General features: G+C 46.2%; 1 protein-coding gene across 2 annotated transcripts in view; it reads right to left on the bottom strand.

Moving 5' to 3' along the window:
* Positions 1–21,817: 21,817 nt before the first annotated feature.
* EMC6 (ER membrane protein complex subunit 6) overlaps positions 21,818–26,578 on the bottom strand; it is a 31,859-nt gene continuing 27,098 nt past the window's right edge. Inside the window, exon 2 of one of the 2 annotated variants that reach the window (XM_078679949.1) lies at positions 21,818–22,338. In XM_078679949.1, coding sequence (XP_078536075.1) covers positions 21,988–22,320 — 333 coding nt within the window. In that variant the 5' untranslated portion in view covers positions 22,321–22,338 and the 3' untranslated portion in view covers positions 21,818–21,987. Of the gene's footprint in view, positions 22,344–26,578 lie in introns of both variants that reach the window. The other variant, XM_078679948.1, reaches the window with a different exon arrangement.

The raw sequence follows: 26,578 nt of genomic DNA, 5'->3' as shown, positions 1-26,578 counted from the left end.
TAGGGCTTAGTTAGTGCTCCCTTCACCACACCTGTGATCTTCCTACGTGAAATTCTTAAGTGAGGAGTGCTTGTGCTTAACTCTGGTGGGGTGCACATCCCTGCCCACTAGCTCTTAAAAGAAAATGTTTGTGCGCTGTGTACCTGCCTGAAAGCACGATCCTCCTCTTGCACCTCAAATCCTTATTTTCTGATGACATGGACTTTGTTTTTCCATTTTCACAAGCAAAAATGTACAGAAGAAATCCGCTTGCTGCTATTTGTTTTTTTCCAACGGTCTGATTTTTAGTGAAGTCTTAGAAACTAGAAACACTAATAGATATAGGCTTATATTAGCTGGTGTACTGATAGATGTAACTGTAGGAGTAATTATTTTGCTTTTGAGATTATATTCACCTTGTAGGAGGCTGGCTTAGTATATGGTGCACACTTTTTTTTTTCAAGGTCAGAAATTTTTATTATTCAAAGTCTACAATCGGGATACTTTATTAGTAGGTACATTTCTTCATCGAAGCAGCTCACGAGCAACAGAGATTGCAGCGAACTATGCAGTTTGAGATTCAAGCATCAATTGTTCACTCCCTCCAGCTTAGGTTGGAGAGGTAGGTTTTGGGTGACTCCTTGTGTGTGCCCATGGCAGTGGGTAAAACCAATATGTTTCTGTGTCCCTTTTCAGCTTTTAGTTGGCCTGATCTCCTTTGACCTCTGATTATTGGGATTTCCTTCTCTCTGCCAGCTCTGCCGGGCCTCCTCCACCTCCAGACGCTTCACCTCATACTTCTCACATGCCTTATCCGGATCTCCTCCACATCAGTCAGAAATCGATACCTGTTGATAAAGGCTGTCCCCAGCCTGAGCAGCACTGCCCCAAGCAGTAGGGGTTTTCCCAAGCTGCTTACAGCAGGACCTCTGGTGCAGCATCATCCCCAGATGCTGCGGGGTTGATGCTATTAATCATATGGTGCACACTTAAAAGAGTGGAGCACTCTGCACTAATCCAGGCACCCCTCATGGTGAGTTTAGTGGGCTGTGATAACCTTAAAAGCTCTCAAAGAGGTTTGCTGTGGAGAGCAGCCTTCAGGCTTATTTTGAAAGGAGTGTAAAGCAGATTGTTTTACCACATTTAATCAATAGTGTAGAATAGATGAGAAAGAACCACATAGTGTTTATGGAAAATAAGGCTATTTATTACACAATACAATCACTAACACTTGGTGTATCTCCTGTCCAGAGATATCAACAATACACAAAGAATACTTTAAGATAAGTAGCACAAATATACTCTGATCTCCAGGGGGAGACCAAACCCTTTACTAAGTAAGTGGAATGTGAACTGCAAAGGAGAAGGGGACTTGGACCAAGGGACTGAGAAGAGCTTGGAGAACCAGGGACCACCCAAGCTAAGTACCCAGAAACCCCAAGGTGTGTAGAGTGTAAACACAGCCTCGTGCCCAATAGAAGTCAATAGAGAAGTCATGGTTGCAGTTTTAAAGAAAGACAGATTCAGAGGGGTGACTCCTTTACTCCAAGGGAGCTTACTTTGTATGTCCTTGAGGCCCACAGGTCCCTGGAGGTCCTGAGAAGAGTGCAGACACAGATGAGGAAATATACTTGTAAAACAGCAAGACCAGTACTAGCAGGAGTGTTCTTTGATGCAATCATGTGTCCAGACGGTCAAAGAGTGTCTTGGTCTCAAAGGTGAGTCTTGTTCCATGTACAAATCTGAGGACCCACCCACAGGGGAGCCCTTAAATATCCAAAGAAAGGGTTGGAACGATTCATGGATCCCTCCAAAAGGAGGGGCTGGACAGATGGGCGGTTCCCCCATGTACTTTGTCCAGTTTTGCGCCAGAGTGGGAACCAGGGGTTCCTGAACTGGCTCAAACCAGTGTATGCAAAGAGAACACCAAATGTACCCTTCAATGCAGTCTGGTAGCACTGGAAAGCACCGCACCCCAGACGAATACACTAAGTCCTGTCTGGGAGGTGGTCACACCTCCCTGTGACAGGAAACCTATTGTTATACCTTCCCTTGCAGGAGCTCAGCTTAGCAGCGGGAGAGCAGAACAGTGTCTGTGGTTGGTGGCAGCATTAGCTTGCTGGCAGCACCTGAAAGGCTGTAACCGGGAGTACAGGGGGCCCCTCTAAGGAGCTCCCCAGTACATGGGATCATACCTCCAACACCGGAATCTGTGTTGGGGTATGATTCCAACATGTTTGGTAACCAAGCATGACCAGGTTCGGAGCAGCCATTTTATAGTAAGACATCTCGTAATGACTGATGTACACTATATGTCTTAAAATGGCTGACTGCACTTACAAAGCCTGGAGAATCGACTCTGTGGTTTGCAGGGGTGTCCTGCTCGTGCAGGGACACCCTCACACTTATAACCAGGCATCCTACCCTCAGGACTGAAAGGCCTACCATAAAGGTACGTCAGTGGAACGATAATCTAGGTCCCAGGCGGCGATTCGTCTTGTAACAAACAGAACAGGACGTGAAGAGCATGCTGCACTGAGAGTCCATGTGGCACGCTTACATGTAAAACGGAAATGTATCCAGGCAAATTGAATGAGTACTGACGGTGGGTAAAACCGCGAGTTTACCAAGTACAGAATTATATCTTGGTCTCAAACTTTTTCTCATCTGTCCTAACGGAGTGGGCACGCCTTAGCGAGCGTGGACCCCCGGAGGACGGTCTTTTAGATTGTTATTTTTGGTCCTGATGAAAGCTGAGCTAAAAAAGCAGTTCACAGCAGAAACATGTTGACCATACGCACTGGGTCACTGGGGTTCTAATATAAACCACCAAGTGATCTCACAACTTTTAATGTGAACAACTGGCCCTTGAATAAAGTTGTTTGGGTCCAGCTGTGATCTTTTACAATTCACTTCTTCACCACTGATCACTTATATCACATCACACTTTTTGGAATACCTGCTCTGCTGCAATTGCAGCCGTTGAAGCACACAGGGGGGATACTCGGCCCCTCCTGTGGGAACCCCATGATGAAGCATGTCACCACTAGGGTGAGTGAGGGTTCTTTTAGAAAATAGTTTTTTCTTTTTTTCTTTTCTTTTTCCCAGTTCTTTGACCTCACGCATAAACTTTAGTCTTCTCACTGTGTTTTTCTTCAATTAGGTACAATGCCATTTGTGAATTCACAGCATTAGGGGCTCTTTTGTTGTTGTAAACCTACCATAAAGGTGACTTATAGGTTTTAAGTGCAGTAACCTCAGATATAAGGAAATGTATATCTGTTGTGGACCCCCAGGGGTGGCACAATACATGCTGCAGCCCATGGGAGGCCCCTGGTGCACCTATGTCCTGGGTAAATCAGTACCATATAGTAGATACTAAGGGTACACCAGTAGCCAATTGTGGAGGTACTGGAGTACTTACCAAAGCCATTTTGAGAGAGAGAACAGATGCTGGGTTCCTGGTTAGCATGATCCCAGCAAACTACAGTCAAAACATACTGACATCAGGTAAAAAGTGGGGGGTAACCATAAAAAAAAAAATCCTACATACCTACACTTCCCAATTCAGTTGGGATTAGATCTAGGACCACCCCTAGACCCCTGATTCCTGCTGACAGTAGTTTGCATACATTTGAGGTTAAGACATTACATGTAGATTCATTGAGAAGAGATTTCTGTTCAATTGCTTATTTTAGATTTCTTTATGAATATATTGACACTTTGGATCTTAAGGACTGCTACATCTATGCACGGTTATCTGCATCAGCTGCGGAAGGGAATACCTATCATCATATTCCTCTTACATATAAATATTACATGCAGCTTATTAACAATTCTTTGATATAAAATTTGAAATTTCTAGTATTAGTTTTCAAATTATTATATGTGCGTTCTGAAGTTCCCATGTTTAAGCATTTGAATCAACACCTCAATGCTAAAGCGATCGATACAGTTGATTGTTTCTTTAAACCCATTGTAAAATTAGATACTGCTTATGCTCACAGGCATAATTTGACTTGCTTCTTAACTGATGTCGACAAGCAATTTCTACATTCTGTAGAAGATAAAAGAATGGCAATGGATGCTAGATTGAAAACAGGGAATGATCAACAGTGTAGAAATAATTGGGCTAAAGAAGTATTACAAACATCAAGAATCAGGAGATATGCCTGCACTCACTTTAGATAGGAAGCACAAGGGAAAATTAAGTGTGCTTACAGGTAAATCCATAGTTCACAAAAACATTTATAGTAAGGAGTGAATGTGAACACATTTATGAATATGAGGGAAATAGGCTATTATTCATTGGATGTCAGGATCCTGTTATTCATGGAGCGACCCTTGACCCTGCTTGCAGGTCAGGCCGCCCCCCACACTGCACAGCTCCGCCTGTACGTTCCCGCCTTTGAGCCAGCTGCTGCCGCCTCGTGAGTTCGCCGCTCCCCCCCCCCTCCACTAGTAAATCGGTTATGTGCCGTTTTGTTCCTGTTCTGTTGCTTACACTAAAACTGTACTGTGCCACCTTTATTTTTTCACTGTTACCAGTTCTGTTGCCCTGCATTGTTGTATAGCGCCCCCAGTCCCCGCCCCCTTTTGCCTTCCGTCTCTCTCCGTCCCGTCCATTCCCATCGCTGCCTCCCTGCAGTCCCGCCCCCCGCTCTCCCATTTGCCGCCCGCTACCACCTCCCAGCTGCTCCTCCCTACCACATCCCCTTATATGGCGGCCGCTGTGCGGTAGAGGGAGCGACCCTTGACCCTACTTGCTGGTCAGGCTGCCCCCCACACCGCACAGCTCCGCCTGTGTGTTCCCGCCTTTGAGCCAGCTGCCATCGCCTCGTGAGTTCGCCGCTCCCCCCCCCCCCCAAGCCCTCCCAACTGGTAAATCTGTACTGTGCTGTTTTGTTCCTGTTCCTTACTCTAAAACTGTACTGTGCCACCTTTATTTGTTCACTGTTACCGGTTCTGTTGCCCTGCGTTGTTGTATAGCGACCCTGCCCCCTTTTGCCTTCTGTCTCTCTCTGTTCCGTCTATTCCCACGCTGCCTCCCTGCAGTCCCGCTCCCTCGCTCTCCCATTTGCCGCCCGCTCACACCTCCCAGCTGCTCCTCCCTCCCACATCCCCTTATATGGCGGCCGCTGTGCGGTAGAGGGAGTGACCCTACTTGCAGGTCAGGCCACCCTGCACACCTCACAGCTCCGCCTGTGTATTCCCGCCTTTGAGCCAGCTGCTGCCGCCTCGTGAGTTCGCCGCTCCCCCCTCCACTGGTAAATCTGTACTGTGCCATTTTGTTCCGGTTCTGTAGCTTACTCTAAAACTGTACTGTGCCACTTTTATTTTTTCACTGTTACCGGTTCTGTTGCCCTGCGTTGTTGTATAGCGCCCCTGCCCCCGCCCCCTTTTGCCTTCCGTCTCTCTCCGTCCCGTCCATTCCCACCGCTGCCTCCCTGAGGCCCCGCCCCCAATCTCCCATTCGCCGCCTCACTCCCACCTCCCAGCTGGTCCTCCCTCCTACATCCCCTTACATGGCGGCCGCGCCTAAGGCAAGCCCATCTGCGCCCAACCGCACCTGGACCACGCCCAGCACCAGAACCCCTGAACCCCGAAGACACCACGACACCTGTCTACATTACGACTTCAGCACCCTCCACGCACTCAACCCCGGGCGAGAACACACATGCTACCGGTCCACCCCGAAGCCCACCCAAGGGCCCTTCATCTGCTGGATCTGCAGCTTCACCAGTATCCGACCCTCGAAACTACCAACCAACAAACCCAACCACCTGAGGTGCATCCTCCTCAACATCGAGATCTGGGACCTCCTCGACTCAACCGCCCCAGACGTCATCTTCCTGACGGAGACCTGGCTGACCCCCGCCTCAGCACCGGACATCGCCATAGCCATCCAGGAAGGATACAAGATCGCCCGCAGAGACCGCACCAACGGAACAGGAGGTGGAATTGCCATCGTCCACAAGAACACCCTCAGCGTCTCGACCAGCACGGACGACCCCCTCAGCACAGCCAAACACCTGCACTTCCAGATCCACACCGACCCCAACACCACCCTCAGAGGAACCCTCATGTACAGACCCCTTGGACCCAGACCACAGTTCAGCGACTCCATCACCGACCTCATCAGCATTCACGCCCTCGCCTCCACGGACTACATCCTCCTCGGGGACCTGAACTTCCACCTCAAGAACAACGACGACATCAACTCCACCACCCTGATAGACAACCTCACCAACCTCGGACTAGCTTGTGACAACACCCACCCACCCACGCCGCCGGTCATACGCTAGACCCCATTTTCTCCACAGGCCCCCACGTCTCCTTCACCCACACCACAGAACCCCACTGGACCGGCCACCGCTGCTTCCACTTCACCTTCAGGAAGCCCACCGCACATCACCACACCCAGCAGATGCACCGTCGCTGCTAGGGAAAAGTCACCGAAGAGCAGCTAACCACCACCCTCGCCCAGAGCCCACCAGCCGACCCCACCGAACCAGACACCGCTGCCCTCAACCTCCGTCAGTGGATCAACGACTGCGCCAACACCTTCGCCCCGCTCAAGACACCCTCCAACAGCCACACCAGCAAGAAAGCCCCCTGGTTCACTGAAGACCTCCAGGCCTCCAAGCATACCTGCCAGACACTGGAGAAGAACTGGCTCCGCGAACGATCAGCAGACAACTACACGGCCCTCAAGAACCCCACCCGCAGACACCATCAACTCAGAATCGCCAAGAGGACCGCATTCAAGGACCGCCTGGATAACAACGCACACATCAGCAAAGAGCTCTTCAACATTGTTTAGGAACTCTTCAACCCCAGCTCCAACACCAACAACACCAACAACATCCCCCCTTCGCAGGACCTGTGCAACTCACTGGCCACCTACTTACACCGCAAGATCGCAGACATCCACGACAGCTTCAACGCCACGACTGCCCCGCCAACCACCGAGACCCCCACCGCCACGACCACCTACCGCCTGATCGCATGGTCCAACGTCAACGACGATGACACCATCAAAACCATGAACTCCGTCCACTCTGGATCCCCGTCTGACCCATGCCCACACCACGTCTTCAAAAAAGCCAGCACAACCATCGCACCCCATCTCCGGAAAGTCATCAACACCTCCTTCGAGACAGCAACCTTCCCAGAGAGCTGGAAGCACGCCGAGATCAACGCCTTACTCAAGAAACGCAAGGCGGACCCCAAGGACCTCAAGAACTTCCATCCCATCTCCCTGCTCCCGGTCCTGGCGAAGGTCACAGAGAAAATCGTCAACAAGCAACTGACCCGCTACCTCGAGGACAACAACATCCTGAACCCATCCCAATCCGGTTTCCGCAGCAACCACAGCATTGAAACCGCCCTCATCACCGCCACCAATGACATCAGGACCCTGCTCGACAACGGAGAAACAGCAGCCCTCATACTCTTGGACCTTACAGCCGCCTTCGACACGGTCTGCCACAACACACTATGAAACACGCCTACACGACCCCGGGATCCAAGAGAAGGCCTTGGACTGGACCACATCCTTCATCTCCGGCAGAACGCAGGGCGTCCGCCTCCCGCCCTTCAGCTCCACCACCACCGTGATCATCTGCGGCGTACCCCAGGGCTCCTCCCTCAGCCCAACGCTGTTCAACATATACATGGCACCCCTCGCCTTCGTCGCCAGTCAGCACGACCTCAACATCATCTCCTACGCCATCTCGCTCACCAAAGACCCTCACACTGCCAAAACCAACCTCCACGAAGGAATGAAGGCTGTCGCCGAATGGATGAGGAACAGCCGACTGAAGCTGAACTCAGACAACCCCCTCAGCCTGGGATGACTCCTGGTTGCCGACATCACTGGGAACAGCCCCGATAAACACTGACCACGCACGCAACCTGGGGGTCATCCTTGACTCAACCCTCTCAGTGACTAAACAGGTCAACGCCGTCTTCTCATCCAGCTTCAACACCCTACGAATGCTCCGCAGGATCTTCAAGTGGATCCCCACCGAAATAAGAAGAACAGTAACCCAGGCCCTTGTCTCCAGCAGGCTGGACTACGGAAATGCCCTCTACGCAGGAACATCGAACAAGCTCCTGAGACGGCTGCAACGCATCCAGAATGCCTCGGCACAACTGATCGACATCCCCCGCCGCAGCCACATCACACCCCACCATAGAGACCTACACTGGCTCCCCAGCAACAAGAGGATAACCTTCAAACTCCTCATCCAAGCGCACAAGGCCCTCCACAACGCCGGCCCAGCGTACCTCAACGAACGACTCAGCTTCTACGCCCCTACCCGCAAGCTCTGCTCCGCCGGCCTCGCCATCGCCACAGTGCCGCGCATCCGAAGAACAACTGCCGGCGGCAGATCCTTCTCCCACCTTGCCGTCAAGACCTGGAACACCCTCCCCATCAACTTACGGCAGACCAAGGATCTCCTGGCCTTCAGACGCCTTCTCAAGACCTGGCTCTTCGAACAGTAGCAGCACCCACCCTCCCCCAGCGCCTTGAGACCCTCACGGGTATGTAGCGCGCTTAACAAATGTCCTGATTGATTGATTGATTGATGGAATTTATTATGCTTGTGGATCACACTTATTTCACATTGCCTCAAGGTTGGTGTGGCACATTCTACTTGGCAATAGTTTTCCCAAATATTTATCAAGCAGTACATTTGGATGATCCTGTATGGGGACCAAAGGTTAGAACCAAAAGTAGCAGTAGTGGTTCTGAAACAGTTGGAGACTTTTTTGGTAGGAGTAGTGGATCACTGACATAATATCGAGAGCCAAAATATGTTTTACAAAAATATCGAGTCCCTAGACTTAATTTTAAAAAATCGCTAATATCGTGCACATAAATATCAACGTAAAAAATATCCAATGTAACATATAACGAAAACAAAAATATTTCAAACAAAAAAATCGTGACTTATAACTAACAGTAGACTATGTCAAAAATATTGAAATCGGCTGCATAAATATCATTAAAACAAGTGATAAATAGCAATAAAAATTATGAAAAACAATATTTAAACCAACAAACAACCAAAAAGATACCCTACAATATATAAATATATTATAATGATTTACTTAACCAAAATAATACAGTTAAGTATATCAACAGAAAACTCCTATAAATGATATATTACACATATTTCCATCCTACTTACAAACAACACATTTATATTCATAAACAAATTTATTTATTTTCTTGAAATAAATACATATAATATTAAAGAATTTAAGGGTCTCATTACGATGGCGGTTGAACATGAAAACGAACATGAAAAAAACATTAATTGCCATTTTCCAAATAAGGACATAACTGTGGGGAAAAAGGAAGCTAAAACAACCAATAATATTAAAGTATACACAACTATAACCAATAAAATAGCCTAAGCAATTAAACCAATAATATAAAACCTAGAGTAATAACAGCAAATTATATCTAGAAAAACGTCAAACATTTGAAGAGGAGTAAACTCTGACAGATGTTCCCCTCAAAAGACAAGCTTTTAACATTGACAGCCATGCATCCACTTTTCCAAGTAAGAAGTAATTATATTTAAAATGCGAAGTGAAATAATTTTAACTTGTAAAAACAATTATTAATAAACAATTACTAACATTGGGCCTGATTAGGATGTTGGGTGGACAATCCGACAGACAGGCCAGCGGTCTGACTGCTGCATCTTGATGTAGGTGGTGGATTGCAGAGGTCAAGGGGAATAGACCGCCGCCTCCAACCTGGTCTAGGTTCCTGCGAGGGCAGCAATGGGAATCTTATCCCTTGCAAGGAGGCGGTGCTTGTGCTGGCACCACTGTAGGGATTGCGATTCTCCATTCCAATAGTTTTTTCATGGCGGCCCTTACTTAGTGACCTAAATCTCATGATGAACTCACTCTATACTATGGTACCAGGCTCTATGGGCCATATGCATCAGGTCACTGGGCCAGGCTTTCAATATGTCTGCACAGTAATGCACAAGTGGTGCACTCTTCAGAAGGTGTCAATGGTGTGTTGTGGGTTATAGTACCGCACTTCACAGTACATGTAGAATTGTCCTGTGCTACATGATGTTAGTGGGCTGGCTCAGTTAGTGTAGGTCAGGACTAGGGTTGAGACTAGGGAGCAGATGACCACAAAAGTGCGTATTTATGCTTTTGTAGAGCTTATCAGGTGACATTTACACATGTATTGTGTTGACTATTGATGAATGTTTGTGCAAGATGTATACAAAATATGTATCAAACAACCAGATATCAATAAACTTGCAGTTACAATCTGTTTCTTCATCTATTGCATCCATAGGGGCAAAAATTATGGCCTACGCCGACGACACCCAACTTTTATTTACCTGGCCAAAGGACAATTTGGACATGTCGGCGGCCCAACTCTGCCTCTCATCGGTCTTCCGTTGGTTGGCACTTGCTCAGCTCAAGGGCAACGAAGGCAAGTCGGAGGTCCTCTTTTATGGCTCCTTTCCCGACAACTTTAGTGATCTCCTATGGCCCTGCGACCTGCCCTGTCCAAAATCTATTGGTGGCCCAGCTAAAAACCTGGGAGTTTGGTTCGGTAACGACCTTAAGTTTGAGGACCACATTAAAAAGCTCACGGGGATCTGCTTTTCCACTCTCAAAGCCCTACGTAGGTCTTTTCCCCTTCTCCTGAGAGAGGCTAAAGAGACGGTTTTGCGTGCTCTAATACTCTCCAGGTTGGATTACGCGAACAGTCTGTTCTGTGGCCTACCTGCCTATTTGATTCAACGCCTCCAGGTCATACAAAATGCGGCCGCAAGGCTCCTGTTTAACTTACCCAAGAGATCTAGTGTCCGACCCTTCCTCCGCAGTCTTCACTGGCTTCCGGTTGCCCACAGGATCATGTTTAAAACTCTTGTCCTCTCCTTTCGTGCAGTGCATCAGACTGGTCCTGCTTACCTGAGGAAAAGGTTCACCTTGTATACCCCTAACCGATCCCTCCGGTCAGCTAACCAATTCCAAATGACCGTGCCCAGATTTAAATACTCCCGGCTAGGCGGTCAGTCTATTTCGGTCAGGGCCGCGAGGGCCTGGAATGCTCTCCCCCTCCCTCTCAGGACTGCTCCAACCATCATGGCCTTTAAGAAGGGGCTGAAAACCCACTTGTTTAGTATCATTCTTTAAAACTACTATTTTTCTTCTTGCCCTCCGATCTGCCCTCACCTTCTCGCGCCAGGATACTATTTCTTAGTAACAGAGCGTGCTACAAAAGCCTTTATATCATATCATATCATACAGGTTAACCCCCATCAGAAGAAAGCGCCATTTGAAGAACCATCGCCTGGAATGTGCGAACCGTGGGGGTCTTCAACCAGTATACCATCCATTGCAGGAAGAGGTGGGAGTACCTGTGGCACTGGACCAGGAAGATTGTGGAGGTCCAGCTGGGGTAGTCCTCCCAATGTAGACAGGGCACGTACCAGACCCTGACGCACCTAATTGCCCACATACTGGCCTACCCAGAGATTGATGGGCAGTTGAGGGCCCACCAGCAGCTACAAGGGGGTGAGTTCTGGCCAGAGCCATTTATGTTACATTGCCAATTTTGCGTGTCACGGGCAGGCATTTACCCATCAATATTGAGGGTGGCCCATGTGCGACACAAGATGTGCCATGGTTTGTGTAAGTCTGGTAGTAGGTGCTGTGCCTATTGTCTACATGACCAGGGACACAGCTGAGTCCAGTCCACTACCAATTTAAATTTTTTAGCAGACACCTGGCTGAGTGAAGTGATAAATCATGTCATGTTCTTAGTTTTTCTGGGTGACAAGTGTACCAACACAAGCCACTTGTCTTCCGTGTGCCGGGAGTGATGTTCCCTCACTACTGTCTTTCATGTGATGGTAGCCCTATTACATGGGACATGGCATACAGTGGACAGTTTATGCAGTAACTGGCCAACACTTCCCATTGGCAAGTTGTGCTTCAACAGGGACATGAGTGTGCAAATATCTCTTAGTGCCTACATGTGGCCCAATGTACATTTGCCTATTGTTAATTCATATGCAATAGTGTTTCAAAAACCATTTACTGACTGGTGACATGTATCAGAGAGTAAAGTGCAGAACTGAAGAGATCATATCGGAGTGTCTTCGATCATCCTTACAAGGCAATCTCAGTTTGCAATACCAAAGAGTGCTGTGATTGCCAATCCATTGGGACTCTAGTGATCCCACATCCTCATGTCATATATATTCATTTACAGGTCCCTAACAACCTTAAAATGTGTATAGGCTTGTAGGAATACAATCTATGAATGGTGTTATTACCTCTACCTAGCAGGACTGGGGAAATTCATATAGCTATATGAAGTCCTGTGCTGTGTGAACTTGGAGTATCTATCTCCCAAAACTTTGGACCTATTTCTAGGCACCTTTCTACGGTCATGTGATACATTGCTAAACTACTTCAGTACACTTTTCAGGTAGTGGACATATGATGAAGTTTGGAGACAAAAGTTTAATCAGTGTGCAATCTGCATTTGCATGCAAAATATGTGCCACAACACCTATTGATGTTAAATTGGTCTTTAACGTGACATTCATGGTATGCTGATGTGTTATGAGGCAAAGGAAGATCTGTTGAAATCTGGGCCTTGTGTGAACAGTGTGTAAATGTAAAAATTGTATCCATCCTGTTTGGTGACATTTTATTATGGTATACTAAAAGTCCCAACGTATGCAAGGTGAACAACTATCGTAGTGTGGGAATAAGGATGTAGTGTAGACAAGTCTATCAATGCATTTGGAGCTGTCTGGAGATTTCACATAAGGGAAACCAACTTTTGGCAGGTTATGTAGCATACATGCATGTGCTCATGCTAAATTTGAAGCCTTAAGATTAAACCATGAAGCTGGTGTCATATGTGCACTTAATAAATGTTTTCTGTTGATTTGTGATGGGCAGGTGTGGAAAAGCAGTTACAATTAACCCATTTTACATGTAGTTTCAGATTCATCAAGGACAGGTGAAGGATAATGAGTCAACGTAGTTGGGAGACAAAGCTTGTCACAATGGTTTCAGATGTGACACCTCAGACACGGAATGACCTAGTGACCTGGTGGGTGTGGTGTGTGTCATGGAGGACAGCAGCTCATCATCATCTTCATCAGAGTCATTCTCTGGTGAACACTGCCGAGTGGTGGCAGACCTCACAGGATTAGTATCACCTTCTTTTTTGTCTACCACCCCAAGTTCCATCGCCACCCTCCCAGTTGTCTCCCAATCACGTGTACAGGTCTGCTCCCCTAAGAGGGGAGCCACCTTCCTCACCCTAGGCACCTCAGCCCTTGCCCCAGTTACCCCTGCTGCCCTGAGGGAGGAATCTATTGACCTCCTGAGGACTATATCTGTGGGCCAGACTGCACTCCTGAGTGCCATCCAGGGGCAAGGCAACCAGCTGACACAGATGGTGGCCTACCTGGTAGGCATTCACAGTGCAATGTCTGGCTTACAGAGGCATTTTCAGGCTCTGGCCTACTCCCTCATGACAGCCCTCCACTCATCCCATCCTTTCACCCCACATCCTGCCCCTTCCCCATCCAAATGCCCTAATCCCATGCCTGTTCTAAGCACATCCATACATCCTCACGCACACATTTCAACAGACCCAAGCACCACACACAAAAATCATAGGCATGCAATCACTCAGCAGGCAGACACCACCCCCACCACACCCATACCTCCAGACCCCACACCAACACCCACAGACACCTCCACAACCACGCCCCCAGATACCAGACCAACACCCACAGACTCCTCCACACCTTAACCCATACCCCCAGATACCACACCAACATCCACAGATCCCTCCACAATCACACCCATACACCACACCAACATTCACAGACCCCCCTACAACCACACCCCTAACCCCTAACGCCACACCAACATCCACAGACCCTCCACAACACCCAGCATATCCACAACACACACAACAAAGAAATGCAGATGCTCACGGCTCCACCTGGCAGAAACACCTGATCCACCTTGGCATGGTCTTGGAGGCTCTGAGAAGTGCAGGCCTCACTAGCAAGGCAAGCAAGTGCCAGATAGGGTAGGAAAAGGTTGTGTACTTCGGTCACCTGGTAGGTGAAGGCCAAGTTCAGCCAGTCCAACACAAGATCCAAACAATTCTGGACTGGGTAGCTCTCACAACCCAGACCCAAGTCAGGGCACTCCTTGGCTTGACTGGGTACAGGTACTCTAGGAAGGTTGTAAGGGACTATGGGTCCATAGTGACACCCCTCACTGAACATACCTCCAAAAGGATGCTGAAGAAAGAAAACTGGCCTGTGGGTTGTCAAAAGGCTTTTGAACTTTGAAGGATGCAAGGTGCACTGGCCCAGTCCTAAAAGCTCCACACACTTCATTGTGTAGACAGATGCCTCTGAACATGGGATAGGTGCAGTCCTAGCCCAAACAAACAATGAGGAACATGACCAGCCTGTTGCTTTTATAAGCAGACAAATACACTCTAGAGAACAGCGTTGGAGCGACACAGAAAGGGAAGCATTTGCTGTGGTCTGGGCCCTGAAGAAAGCCATACCTGTTTGACACTCACTTCATAGTTCAGACAGATCACAGACCTCTCAGGTGGTTACAACAGATGAAAGGTGGGAACCCTAAACTGCTACAGTGGCCCACAGGGAATGGACTTCACAGTGGCACACAGACCTGGGACTGCCATGTAAATGCAGACGGCCTTTCCAGGTTCGTGCACTTAGAAGATGAAAACTCTCCATGGGAAAGTTAGTTTCATTCTCTTGCGTTTGGGGGTGGTCATGTGAGAATGTGGCTCTTTTGCATGGTTAGCCCCCCACCCTTTGCCTGGTTTTGATGTGGTTTCAAATGTAGTGCACAGGGTCCCTGTTAACCAGGTTCTCTGTGTCAGTGCTCTTTACCTAAAACAACCGCCCAATCAGTATTTCTGCCTCCTGTAAGCTCCTAGTAAATGGTACCTGTGGTACCTAGGGCCTCGATGCTGAAGAGGGTCCCTTGGGACCCACCTCACCAGGACAATGCCATTGCCCTGGCCTCCTGCATGCCCCTAGGAGCAAGAAAACAACAAAGTCAACACGGCACCCTGCCTAGGTGGCATGTCAGCTAGCACTGCCTGACAGTATAGGTAAGACACCCCTCTAGCAGGCCTCATAGCCCTAAGGCAGGGTGCACTATCATTTGCCAAGGCTTGTTGGTAGTCCCACTGGACACTGGCCCCTCAGCACGAGACAACCTTCGTGGGACAGCTCGTACACGGCTCCTGGTCCTCCTCAGCGTTGCCTGGTCCTCACAGCTGCAGAGTCACGGTCATCGTCGCCCATTGTGCAACACCCGACATCGGAGTGCATTAGTCTTCCAAGCCTCCTGGTCACTCCCGAGTGACAGACTTTATCCCCTCTGCTTGCAGATACCTCTAATCTAGAATCCACCTTTGAATTCCACTGGACACTTTCTCCATCTTCAGCAGCAGCACTTTCCTGAAGTACTCCATTGGGGTCAACAGCGGTTTCAAACACCAGTTAACCCATATGCACTCTGCTTCCCTGGTTTAGGTAACGTGGGTACTAGGGTATCCATGGGTGGGGTGGCTCTCCAACCTTCTGTCTTCAACGGGGTTTCTTGAGGGTCCACTGGGAAGGGGCCTTAATCTTTAAAAATCCAACCGTGACTTACACGAGAGTTATACGGAGCACGCAGTAGTGTTCCCACACTGCACAATCTCTCCGTGGGGTCCCTATCTACTCACCTTTAGACCGTTTCTTGGGTCCCCAGCACATCTACATCTTCTCGACATTGTCTTGACCCGAGTCGTGGTTCTTATACCACTTTCTTAGTATATAGTTTGGTCCCCAAATTGTTTTTCCTTTCCTGCCTTTTCCCCTTTGTCACGGTTTTCCTACCTTTCTCTTTCCTTTTCTTTCTCCCTTTTCTGGCTTTTTCTCTTCCTGTGCCATAGTTTGCTAACGAGAAGTAGGCTCAGCCCTAAAAATATGTGCCTGACCCACCACCCTCATCCACATACAAATTAAGCAATTTATTTTCTGCTGCCTAGAGCCAAAGAGCTCCCGCTCTTTAATAACATAATTGCAGGCTATTTCTGTCCCTCACCCAATCTCCTTTCTTGCAAGTCATAGTCCGATGTTTTTCCTAAATAGCGGGGGCTCCTAGAGAACCCTTCATACTCCACAGGACATGTTGCATGGGCTGGGATTTGCTGGGACTGCAGCCGGTGACCGAGGGAATGTGTTTGGAGCTGGAAAGGGGGGCGGGGTACAGCTGCCCAGTCCGGTCGGGCGCTCTTGAAGAGTGTGTGTGGTGGGGGTGAGCTTCTCGCAGCCTGTGATTGCAGGAATGGGGGCGGGAGGTGGAGAGAGGGCGCTCTGCGCCAATGTTTTGAAGCAAGTGCGATGTGGCAGATGGTGGCATTTCTTTCAAGCCCCCCCCACATCCTGCGCGGCGCCGCGGCGCCCCTGGCTTCTCATCACGGCGCACACTTTGGGAACCACAGTACTAGAGGGTTCCCTGTCCAAAGCCTTGGATTCGATCACCCCAATAAAACTCTGTAAGACCTGGGTAAAGCCAGCTCCAGCACCCTGTACAAAGACAATCTCAAGAAAGAAAAAGCTGGCTGTAGGAAAACGGAAAGGATATGGAGAAAATCCAAACAGGAGGCAGATACACTAGTATATAGGATGTCTTTCAGACAATACCTTAAAAAATGCAACAGCGCGAAAAGGTCTTACTTGGGGACTAAGATTCCCGAAGCAAAGAACTCGCCCAAACAAGTGTTTAAAATCTTGAACGACTTCACTAACCTCCGGGGTTAATAATCCATCCTCCCGCAGATTTAACAGCTGTGTGACGATTTATCCAATCATTGCAAGCTAAAGATAGATAAATCCTCCTTTAACCCACAGGTATGCCCTATGGGTTATTAGATAACCATGAGGATTCCATCTATGCCTCTTTGGAAACCTTTGAGGTTATAACTGTGAACCAAGTCCACTCATTATTGGCTTATTTAAAATCTGGCTCCCCCCTTGACTTGGTCCCTCCTTTCATTACCACTGCATTGGCCCCATCTCTTGCAGCTCCCATCGCCGAATTATGTAATCTATCCTTATCCACTGCCACTTTCCCTCAGAAATGGAAGCAGGTGCAAATTAGACCTATACTAAAAAAAAATCTACGGCTGATCCATCAGACCATCAAGATTATAGACCGATCTCTCTTCTCCCTCTGCTCTCTAAAGTCATGGAAGCATTAGTGAATAAGCAGTTAGTTCAATATTTGGAATCAAATAATCTGCTTGATCCCTCCCAGTCAGGTTTCCGTGCATCACACAGTACAGAGTCTGCATTAACTGAAGTCACAGATAGTATTAAGCTGGCTCCAGCACCAGATCATTCTCCTATCTCGCCGCCAAGACATAGAACACCCTCCCCATCCACCTGCGACAGACCCAGGACCTGCTGACTTTCAGGAGACTTCTTAAGACCTGGCTGTTCGATCAGTAGCTGCTTCTCCCCTCACCCCCTAGCGCCTCGAGACCCTCATGGGTGAGTAGCGCGCTCTATAAATGTTTTAATTGATTGATTGACAATGGGACCCCTACCATGTTGATTCTTCTTGATCGGCCAGGGGCATTCGACACCATCTCTCATCAAACCCTAGTGTATAGACTACGAGAGATTGGCGTCAGTGGAATGGCATTTAGTTGGTTTAAAAGCTTCCTTGCTGACAGAATGCAGCAAGTTCTGCTGGAGTCATTTACCTCCCAGACTTCGGCTGTGATTAAAGGGGTCCCACAGGGCTCCATCTTAAGCCCCACGTTATTTAACATTTATGTATCTTCTCTGGCCTCCATTATCAGATCTTGTGGTTTTGACATGGTATCATATGCCGATGATACACAACTGATTATTACCATCGATTCAGATCCCGCATTGATCAGAGAAAGATTCAAAAAGTGCATGCTAATGATGGCATCCTGGATGACAGCTAACTTTTTGCAAACTGAGATTGTGCTGTTTGGGAAAGCAGTAGAGCTATGGTCCTCCAACTGGTGGCCTCCCGAGCTGGGTGAACCCCCATCCCAAAAAATGGCCGAGAAACTTAGGTGTCATCGTGAATAATAAACTTTCCATGGAACAACACGCGAACAGCATCTCTGGCACTTGCTTTGGCCTGATGCATATGCTTAGAAAGATCTTTCCGTGGATTACCCTTTCTGCAAGAAAGTCACTTATTCAGACTCTACCAGTGAGCAGGCTGGATTACGGCAACTCTCTACTGGTAGGGATCAGGGAAGAACTTCTTTCTACACTGCAGATCGTGCAGAAACGGAAAGGATATGGAGAAAATCCAAACAGGAGGCAGATACACTAGTATATAGGATGTCTTTCAGACAATACCTTAAAAAATGCAACAGCGCGAAAAGGTCTTACTTGGGGACTAAGATTCCCGAAGCAAAGAACTCGCCCAAACAAGTGTTTAAAATCTTGAACGACTTCACTAACCTCCGGGGTTAATAATCCATCCTCCCGCAGATTTAACAGCTGTGTGACGATTTATCCAATCATTGCAAGCTAAAGATAGATAAATCCTCCTTTAACCCACAGGTATGCCCAATGGGTTATTAGATAACCATGAGGATTCCATCTATGCCTCTTTGGAAACCTTTGAGGTTATAACTGTGAACCAAGTCCACTCATTATTGGCTTATTTAAAATCTGGCTCCCCCCTTGACTTGGTCCCTCCTTTCATTACCACTGCATTGGCCCCATCTCTTGCAGCTCCCATCACCGAATTATGTAATCTATCCTTATCCACTGCCACTTTCCCTCAGAAATGGAAGCAGGCGCAAATTAGACCTATACTAAAAAAAAATCTACGGCTGATCCATCAGACCATCAAGATTATAGACCGATCTCTCTTCTCCCTCTGCTCTCTAAAGTCATGGAAGCATTAGTGAATAAGCAGTTAGTTCAATATTTGGAATCAAATAATCTGCTTGATCCCTCCCAGTCAGGTTTCCGTGCATCACACAGTACAGAGTCTGCACATCTTGCTCTTAACCAGCCATACTGCTCGTGTTCAGAACCCCTTCTGAGCCTACTTCACTAGCTGCCCATTAGGAAGCGAGCTCTGTTTAAGCTTCTGTGTTTGGTATTTAGAACGCTACAGGGGCAGGGGCCGGCCTACCTTAGGAAAACAAGATACCCTATAGACCTTGCCAGTAATTAAGCTCAAGCAATCGCGGTCTGTTGTGTCCAATGTGGATTAACAAAACTAGAATGGGAGGATGCTCCTTTTCTTATCTTGCGCCCTACCATTGGAACAGGCTGCCAGACGACGTCCATGCCAGCCCTATTTCTGGGCTGTTTAAAAAACATCTGAAAACATGTTTAGTCACTTATTCAGCTTCTTTTTCTGCCTCAGACTTTGTGGCGCTGAGAGATCCCTGTGGGGATGATTTGTCCTGCGCCTAACAGATGTTTAAATAAATAAATATTTGCTGTGTTTCTTTGCTAAAGTATTGTGAGTACTGTGCATATCTCTGGGTAGGAGATATTTCTCTGTGTTCGAGAGTATTATATAATCAATACATATTTTTATAAGTACTTGGAGTGGTTCTGTTTCACTAAATCTATACTATAAGAGTGCAATCTGGTAAAACAAGCTGCTTTACACTCCTTCTGGATTAACACTGAAGGCTGCTCTCCACGACTACCACTTAGAGAGCTTTCTAAGGTTGTCTAAGACCTCTTAAATCACCATAAGTGTTGTCTGGACCGGTGCATGGTGTCCACTTACATAAGTGTAAATCATATACCAGGCCAGCTTCTCACACACATCATCTCTGCTTCAGAGATTAAGTTTAATTGAGGCAGCTGTGATCAATCTTCTGGTACCTCACTACCTGGCTCGTCAAAGCCATGCAATTCCATAAGAGCTACAACTGAAAGGCAAATGGAGCATTGTTGGAAACCAGTACACACATACTGGAGGCCTGCTTAGCATATATATTTTACTGGATGTCCAAGGTGAAAAAGTATAGTCACCAAGGAAAGGGAGATCCGTTCAGAAGGCCTTCAAAGCGTTCTTGGTCAGGAGTACAACGCAGAAAGACTATCTTGTACTTCCACACATTTATTGCATGTAGAGGAAACATTGTTCCACCAAATGAGAACCAGACAGGGATAAGACATGGAGAAAAATCTTTCCAAAGCTCTAGCAAAAAATGGATGAGAAGGCATCCAAGTATTTCGTTTCCCTAAAAAAATAGGATAAGGAGTTCCAACTATGGATTATATCCCCAAAATGTAGTCAAGATTTCAGGGAAAATCATGATAAAATGGTCCCGGATTTCATAAGTGGAATAGCTGGCCTACGATGCAAATCTAATAGAAAGTGGCATTTGATTGGATGAAGTATTGTTAAAAACATATATTCTGTTTGGCCCAACTATTATAGGTAAGAACATGAAGAACCTTAACGGTACGCTAAAAATATGTAGAAAAAAACCAAACGAGATACTGGCAACAAAAAAAAAGGGAAAATGTGTTCACCATGGGCACATATTGTCAAATACCACCAATCATTACAACTGCGCACAAAGGCCTCTGGCCTCCATTCTCGACTCACAGCAGCGTACTGAAAGTAGGCCCTTCATCACTCACCCTGCATTATCATAAATTAAGACTTTCCTAGAACAAAAGCAAACTAATGGGCGAGGACGACAGGAGCCAGAGATAAAGGACAATCATAACTTTTGCATGGTTGATGAATCCTAGGAACAGTTTCACAGTGTGCCAGTCACTCTGCGCCTTTAGCAATTGTGAAAGAAGAGCATAAATAGCCTAGAGAGGTCTTACCGACGGCCGTGTATCCAGAACAGCTCCTTGTTAAGATTATTTTTATGATTTTCGAGCTTGCGGTCTTAAGGGACATTAGTCATTTAATGATTACACCAAATATTACTGCTCACTCTATCCAAAGGAAAAGAAATGCACTCTAATTTTAACTAAGGTCACCTCTCACCATACACAGAAAAGCAAGATTTAAGATTTTCCTGGCACACCTCATTGGACAGTCACGAACATGAAGACAATTGTTAGAATTAAATTCCAACGAGTGACTAAACTGAAACTGTGCTACAATAGTTTGTCAAATTATCACGCTAGCTATTTTGGAGTCCTTCCCACTAAGATTTTTTTTTTTTTATTTACAAATACTGGACACTACATGCACGCCAAAATACTACAAAGGTGAAAGAGAACAATGATTTTTAAAATCTATTTTCACCGTACACTTAAAGTGCTACATCTCATTTGAAACCATCAATCTGAGATGCCACTGTTAAATTCTAACTTCAACAAGTGACCAACAGATAAAAAGTGGTAGAATAGTTCATCAAATTATTGCAATTCCATTTTTGCTGCCCTTCCCACTAAGAGGAAGATAAAGAAACACATTCAGTGACTACATTCATGACAATTTATAACCTAACATAACCGGTGTATTTGTAAAGCACACGCTCACCCCAGCAACATGGCATTTTGGCGCTGAAATAACAGATATATAATGTTCCCCAACTCAATGGTACTCATTTTATCGACCTCAAATGGATGAAAGGCTGAGTGGACCCACCGGGATCTGAACCTGTGACCATGAGGTCGATCACAGGCCCCTGCAGTGGATGCATTAGTCCACTGAGCCACCAGACCCGGCTCACAAAGGTGAAAAAAACTCAATGGATATCACAACTAGTTCAAGATTTGATTTAATTAGAGGAACAGAACTGCATGGCATTAAGTTACTATTACACAAGAAGACAAATAATTAGAAATTAATAAGGAGTATTGGTCTGTCGATTAAATGAATTGAGTAATAGTCCTCAAATTTCATTAAAAACATTTCAGAGGATTTATCGCTTTAATAGACATGCACCATGCCATACAAGAAAGTCCAGAAAAGGACATAAGTGAATAGGCCTCCAACAAGCCCTCCGGTGAAGAGTGGTCTTCGGGATTTGAAATATTTGTTCCACCGCCGGCCAGATTTTAGCACCAACAGTAGAGATAGGAGAAACGAAGCCAGGAAATAAAAGACAAAGCCGTACAGGCCAGTCAGACCCAGAATTCCTGCTGTAGCCCCCGACAAGGCAGATACAGATGTCCTGCAATAGTCCAAAACTGCAGCATTGCCTCGCACTGCAGCTTCACTGATGAACTGAGGGCCTTCACGCTTCATCGCCAAAGCTGCCATTGCTGTAAATGGTTTTAACTGCACTGCATACAAAAGGGAGAAAGAAAAATAGTGAATGAAAGCAGTTTTGTGTAATGTGCATTGCAATAACTTTCAATATAGCTATGCTGCCAGAAAGTTGATGCCAGAGGAAGTGCAACAATTTCACAAAGTCAAATAGGCTCCATCTAGCTGGGAGCTAGGTCTTAACAACCAAATTATACGCGCTTCGTGCAAGTTTGGACAAGAACGGTCAAATGTCGAGTGGGAGAGAACGCGGGTATACCCCCAGAAGGTGTCCCATAGTACACGCCTCAAATGCATCCAATATTACACACAACATACCAAACACAAGATTAGGGCCATCTATGGGGCGACCCTGGGGAATACCCCCACTGTCTCACGCTGGAGGATTTAAGCCACATGACATGGGGTTGCCCTGACAATCGTTTCATGTAATGTTGATGTATACTTGGCACTGTACCTGATTTTATAACGTCAACCCCTTACCATGTTTATACTTTTTTTGAAAAACATTAAAACAGAGTCAAACAAAAAACACCGACGTGGGGAGGCTTTGGACTACAGCGGTTTGTAACGAAACTTAAACTTAACGAGACCCTGGATCGAGCACTTGAGAACACTCCTGACACATGCCTCTTGAGCGCCTTTCCTTGACCCATGCCCAGGAAGGTTGGGAAAAGGTTCAGTGAAGTGGCACTAATCCTAGCAAAGATACGCACAGCCATGGCCTGGAACGCTAGGGCCTAAAATGGAAACTTGGGTTGGAGGTTTAACCTTGTGGGCGCGTGCTAAGGAGCGGGAGTTGCTGCAGTAAGAGGCAGTGCGGTCTGTCATAGGCCAATAGTCGTCCTATGGTCAGAAGTGGTCGATGGATGGGAGTTCTCTACAGCTGAAGTCGATCAGGTTAAGGAGGATCGGGCAGGGCTCGGGTCGATGGCCTGACAGAGGATACAGAGTTTTGTTCAGGACTGCCCAGACTGATTGGGAATATTTTGCTACTGACAGTCCGCATCCAGCAGAAGAGACCCTATTCCTGCCAAGGACACCGCTCCCAGTTAGAACCCCCGTCCCCTCCGACTGTTCTCCTGCAGACTTAATGACATCCCCCCTGCCCTGGAAAGTAGTTTAAATTAGAACACGGTTTAGTTCAATTGGTGCGATTTTGTTTTGTTTGATAACCCACACAGGCATAATGCAAGCTGCCACATGCCTGACCCTCACAATGGTGTACCAAGGCACGTTACCAAAGATCCCGGGTGCACTTCATGGTTCTGGCCCCTCGTACTCACACTACACATTAATCGGGCCTCATAGACCAGTTCTGCCCCCATCTTGGTATATACAAGACCTGGGTTTTGTCTGGGACAAAGGCATGGAAGAAAGACCATTACGGAGTAGGGGGTGAGGATGAGATCTACACGAGAAGTTGATAATGATGTTTCATTACCATATCTTTATCACTCGCTTCCTCGGTGTATATTGTATTATATGTTATTGGGAAAGTTTCAAAAGTGTACGAGTTAAAAAAAAACTACCAAATTCAGTAATGAATGTATCACGAACATTTAGGATGATGCAATGAAAACATTTCTAAAACTAACCTTACAAAAATAATATTTACCAATAAACCATCATTACAAAAAATGCTCTGTACCGCCACCCCCAACATGATCAAGAGTTGTTGCAGTGCTCATAATGATTAGCTTAAATTGAGTTTTTCTAATGTGAAATGGTGTACCTGTAAATATATCTATAGGTTTGTGATGTTCTGTGGTCTTTGACCAATTGGGAATTCTTTCACTTCTTGATATCTAACTCCCCTTGTCCCGTATTGGATGAGTAAGCGGCCTCCCTCTTTTTATATTCATATTCTATACTGCTGAACCTCTCACACAATTACTCAAGGAGACAAAATGTGTTTGAAAGAAAGCTCAAGCTAATGCATTCGCATGGATCAAGAGTTGTTGCAGTGCTCATTTTGCAACCATTAGTACCATAGATGCCCGTTTATATTGCAGTAGATGCCAATATGTATGGATTAGGATAGTGTTCAACCAAAAAGGCAATCAAGTGGAGTCATTGCGACATCTGCAACAGTAAGGTACCAAATTCACACTGAAATGGATGAGAGCCCCTTGACATACCTAGTGGAACTATCCAATGTGCATTCTACTAAAACTACATATAGATGGCAGGACTGGGCCCAAAGTTAAATTTCTTTTTCATGTATTTGCAGAGTCGTAGTCAAGTGTTTAATACCAGTTCGTGGAGTAAATTGTTTTGGAAGCCATATGATAGTTAAAGCACAGCACTATAATAATAAAACATTTACCCTGTACCATCCCCATGGAAGAAGCGTGTAGAATGTGTCACAGTTTAGCAGGAGAGTGCGTTCATCTGGGAGTGGCTGTTTATCAGTGGGTAATCTCAGGGGAGGGACAGTGTGGGTGCATCACAATACTATGCATCTCACATTGTATGTCAGAGTCTCTGGGAAAAATGCAGAGAGTCAAATACCTAGATCCTGTGCAGTTATCAATTAGAGGGCGACTATGGTGCAGTAGTAGTAGAGAATTAAAGTAGACAAAAAATGTGGAGAGAAATCAGAAGAAGAGGTAAAATAGATAGTAGTGAGCGAAGAGAATGGAGTTTAAAGTAGGGAATCTAACAGGAGTGAAAGTTGGCAGGGACAAAGTCAAGAGGAACAAAAATTGTGGCGAACATAAAATCTAATTTAGAAAGGTAAGTGAGTATTTGAGAGAAGGAAAATGTTGATGACAACTGCAAAAGCAGAAAATATATAAACTACGGCGGAACAAAGTGTACAGCCTGAGCCATGGTTGTTTATTTGGTTTGTTTTCTTCCGGCTCCTGTTGATGTCCCGATATACGGTACTATTTGTAACACATTGCAACTTGAAAATATGTAATTGGCCTTCCATCTGCAGAGTACCACAGAAATCTCAATAACATTTGCTTAAAAAATATATATATATGTATACACATGTATAGTACAAAAGGTGGTCAGCAGAAAACTATTTTTGAGTAAGAATTTACAATTTTTTTTGTGGTTCTGGATATAAAGTTATGTTTGTGTAGTGTTATTCCTAATCATTTGACATTCTGTGTTCTATTTCATTGTCTTGTCTGTATTTCTATTCATTTCAGAAAACGTGAGCTGTGTTCTGTCCTATTTGGTGTCGTCTAGCCTTCAGGTGTTGGTGTTACAGGTACCCATTACCTGTCAGAAAAAGTTGGATTGTTTTACTTTAACTGTGGCTTAGCAGTAGCAGGTGGGACAGAGACATCGTTGCCACCGGATGTCTCTTGCTGCGAGTTGGAATAAACAATACAAAACCCCACACTGCTCAGGTGGCCAGCAAAATTAGTTTATGGCTCTTATACCACCACTATAACGTGTATTTGTAAACAGCATGTTCACCTCAGGGGCCTCTTGGCACCGAATAAAAGGTGTTTATTGTTCCTCAACTGCACTCATTTTATCGATCACATGGATGAAAAACTGAATAGACACGCGGGGATTTTAATATGTGACCATGAGGACATATACAGGTTTCTGGAGTGGAAAAATGAGTCCACTGAGCCACCAGAAAAGGCCTGAGGTGTAGGTCCTCTCGTCCCAACAGTAGACCACGGATAGGGGCCAGTACATACTGGTAGGAAGTAGCTAAAATCTTAAAAGGCCCATACTCCCCACTACAATTTAACACCACTTACATTACTAGTAGCCTACATACAATAGCCTATTTTACTACATCAATAATGCTAATCTCCACTAAGCAGCAGTGCAGTACTTCATGAATACACAACAGGACAGTTTAGAATAGAATGAAGTGACCAATTAGATTATTGCTTATTGAGAGTTAATACCGCGGATTACCATATGTATCAGCAAATACTATGAAAGCTAGTCTCACCACAAACAAAAACGCAGATCAAGAACCACAGACAAGGCAAAAGAGCTTCAAGTTTGGCTTCAGCTAAACGCCTTGCTCAGCCTGAGGTCTCATTCAAATGAGGAAATAAGGGAGAGTATGAATGCATTTTAGATCATCACTAGAGACATGCAGATGGAACAAGACATGGAGTGGGGTGCTATCTTAAAAACAGGTTGTGTGTTGGCACTGTACAGTCCATAACACACTGCCATATAGGATGCTAACAAAAGTTGTGGACTCTGATGCTAAATACTTGGGTAACATGGAAGTGTAGTAGAGATGCTTGATGGAACACTA

The sequence above is a fragment of the Lissotriton helveticus genome, chromosome 3_1 (genome assembly GCF_964261635.1).
Source record: "Lissotriton helveticus chromosome 3_1, aLisHel1.1, whole genome shotgun sequence".
Lineage (NCBI taxonomy): Eukaryota > Metazoa > Chordata > Amphibia > Caudata > Salamandridae > Lissotriton > Lissotriton helveticus.
This window is presented reverse-complemented; position numbering and strand designations above follow the sequence as displayed.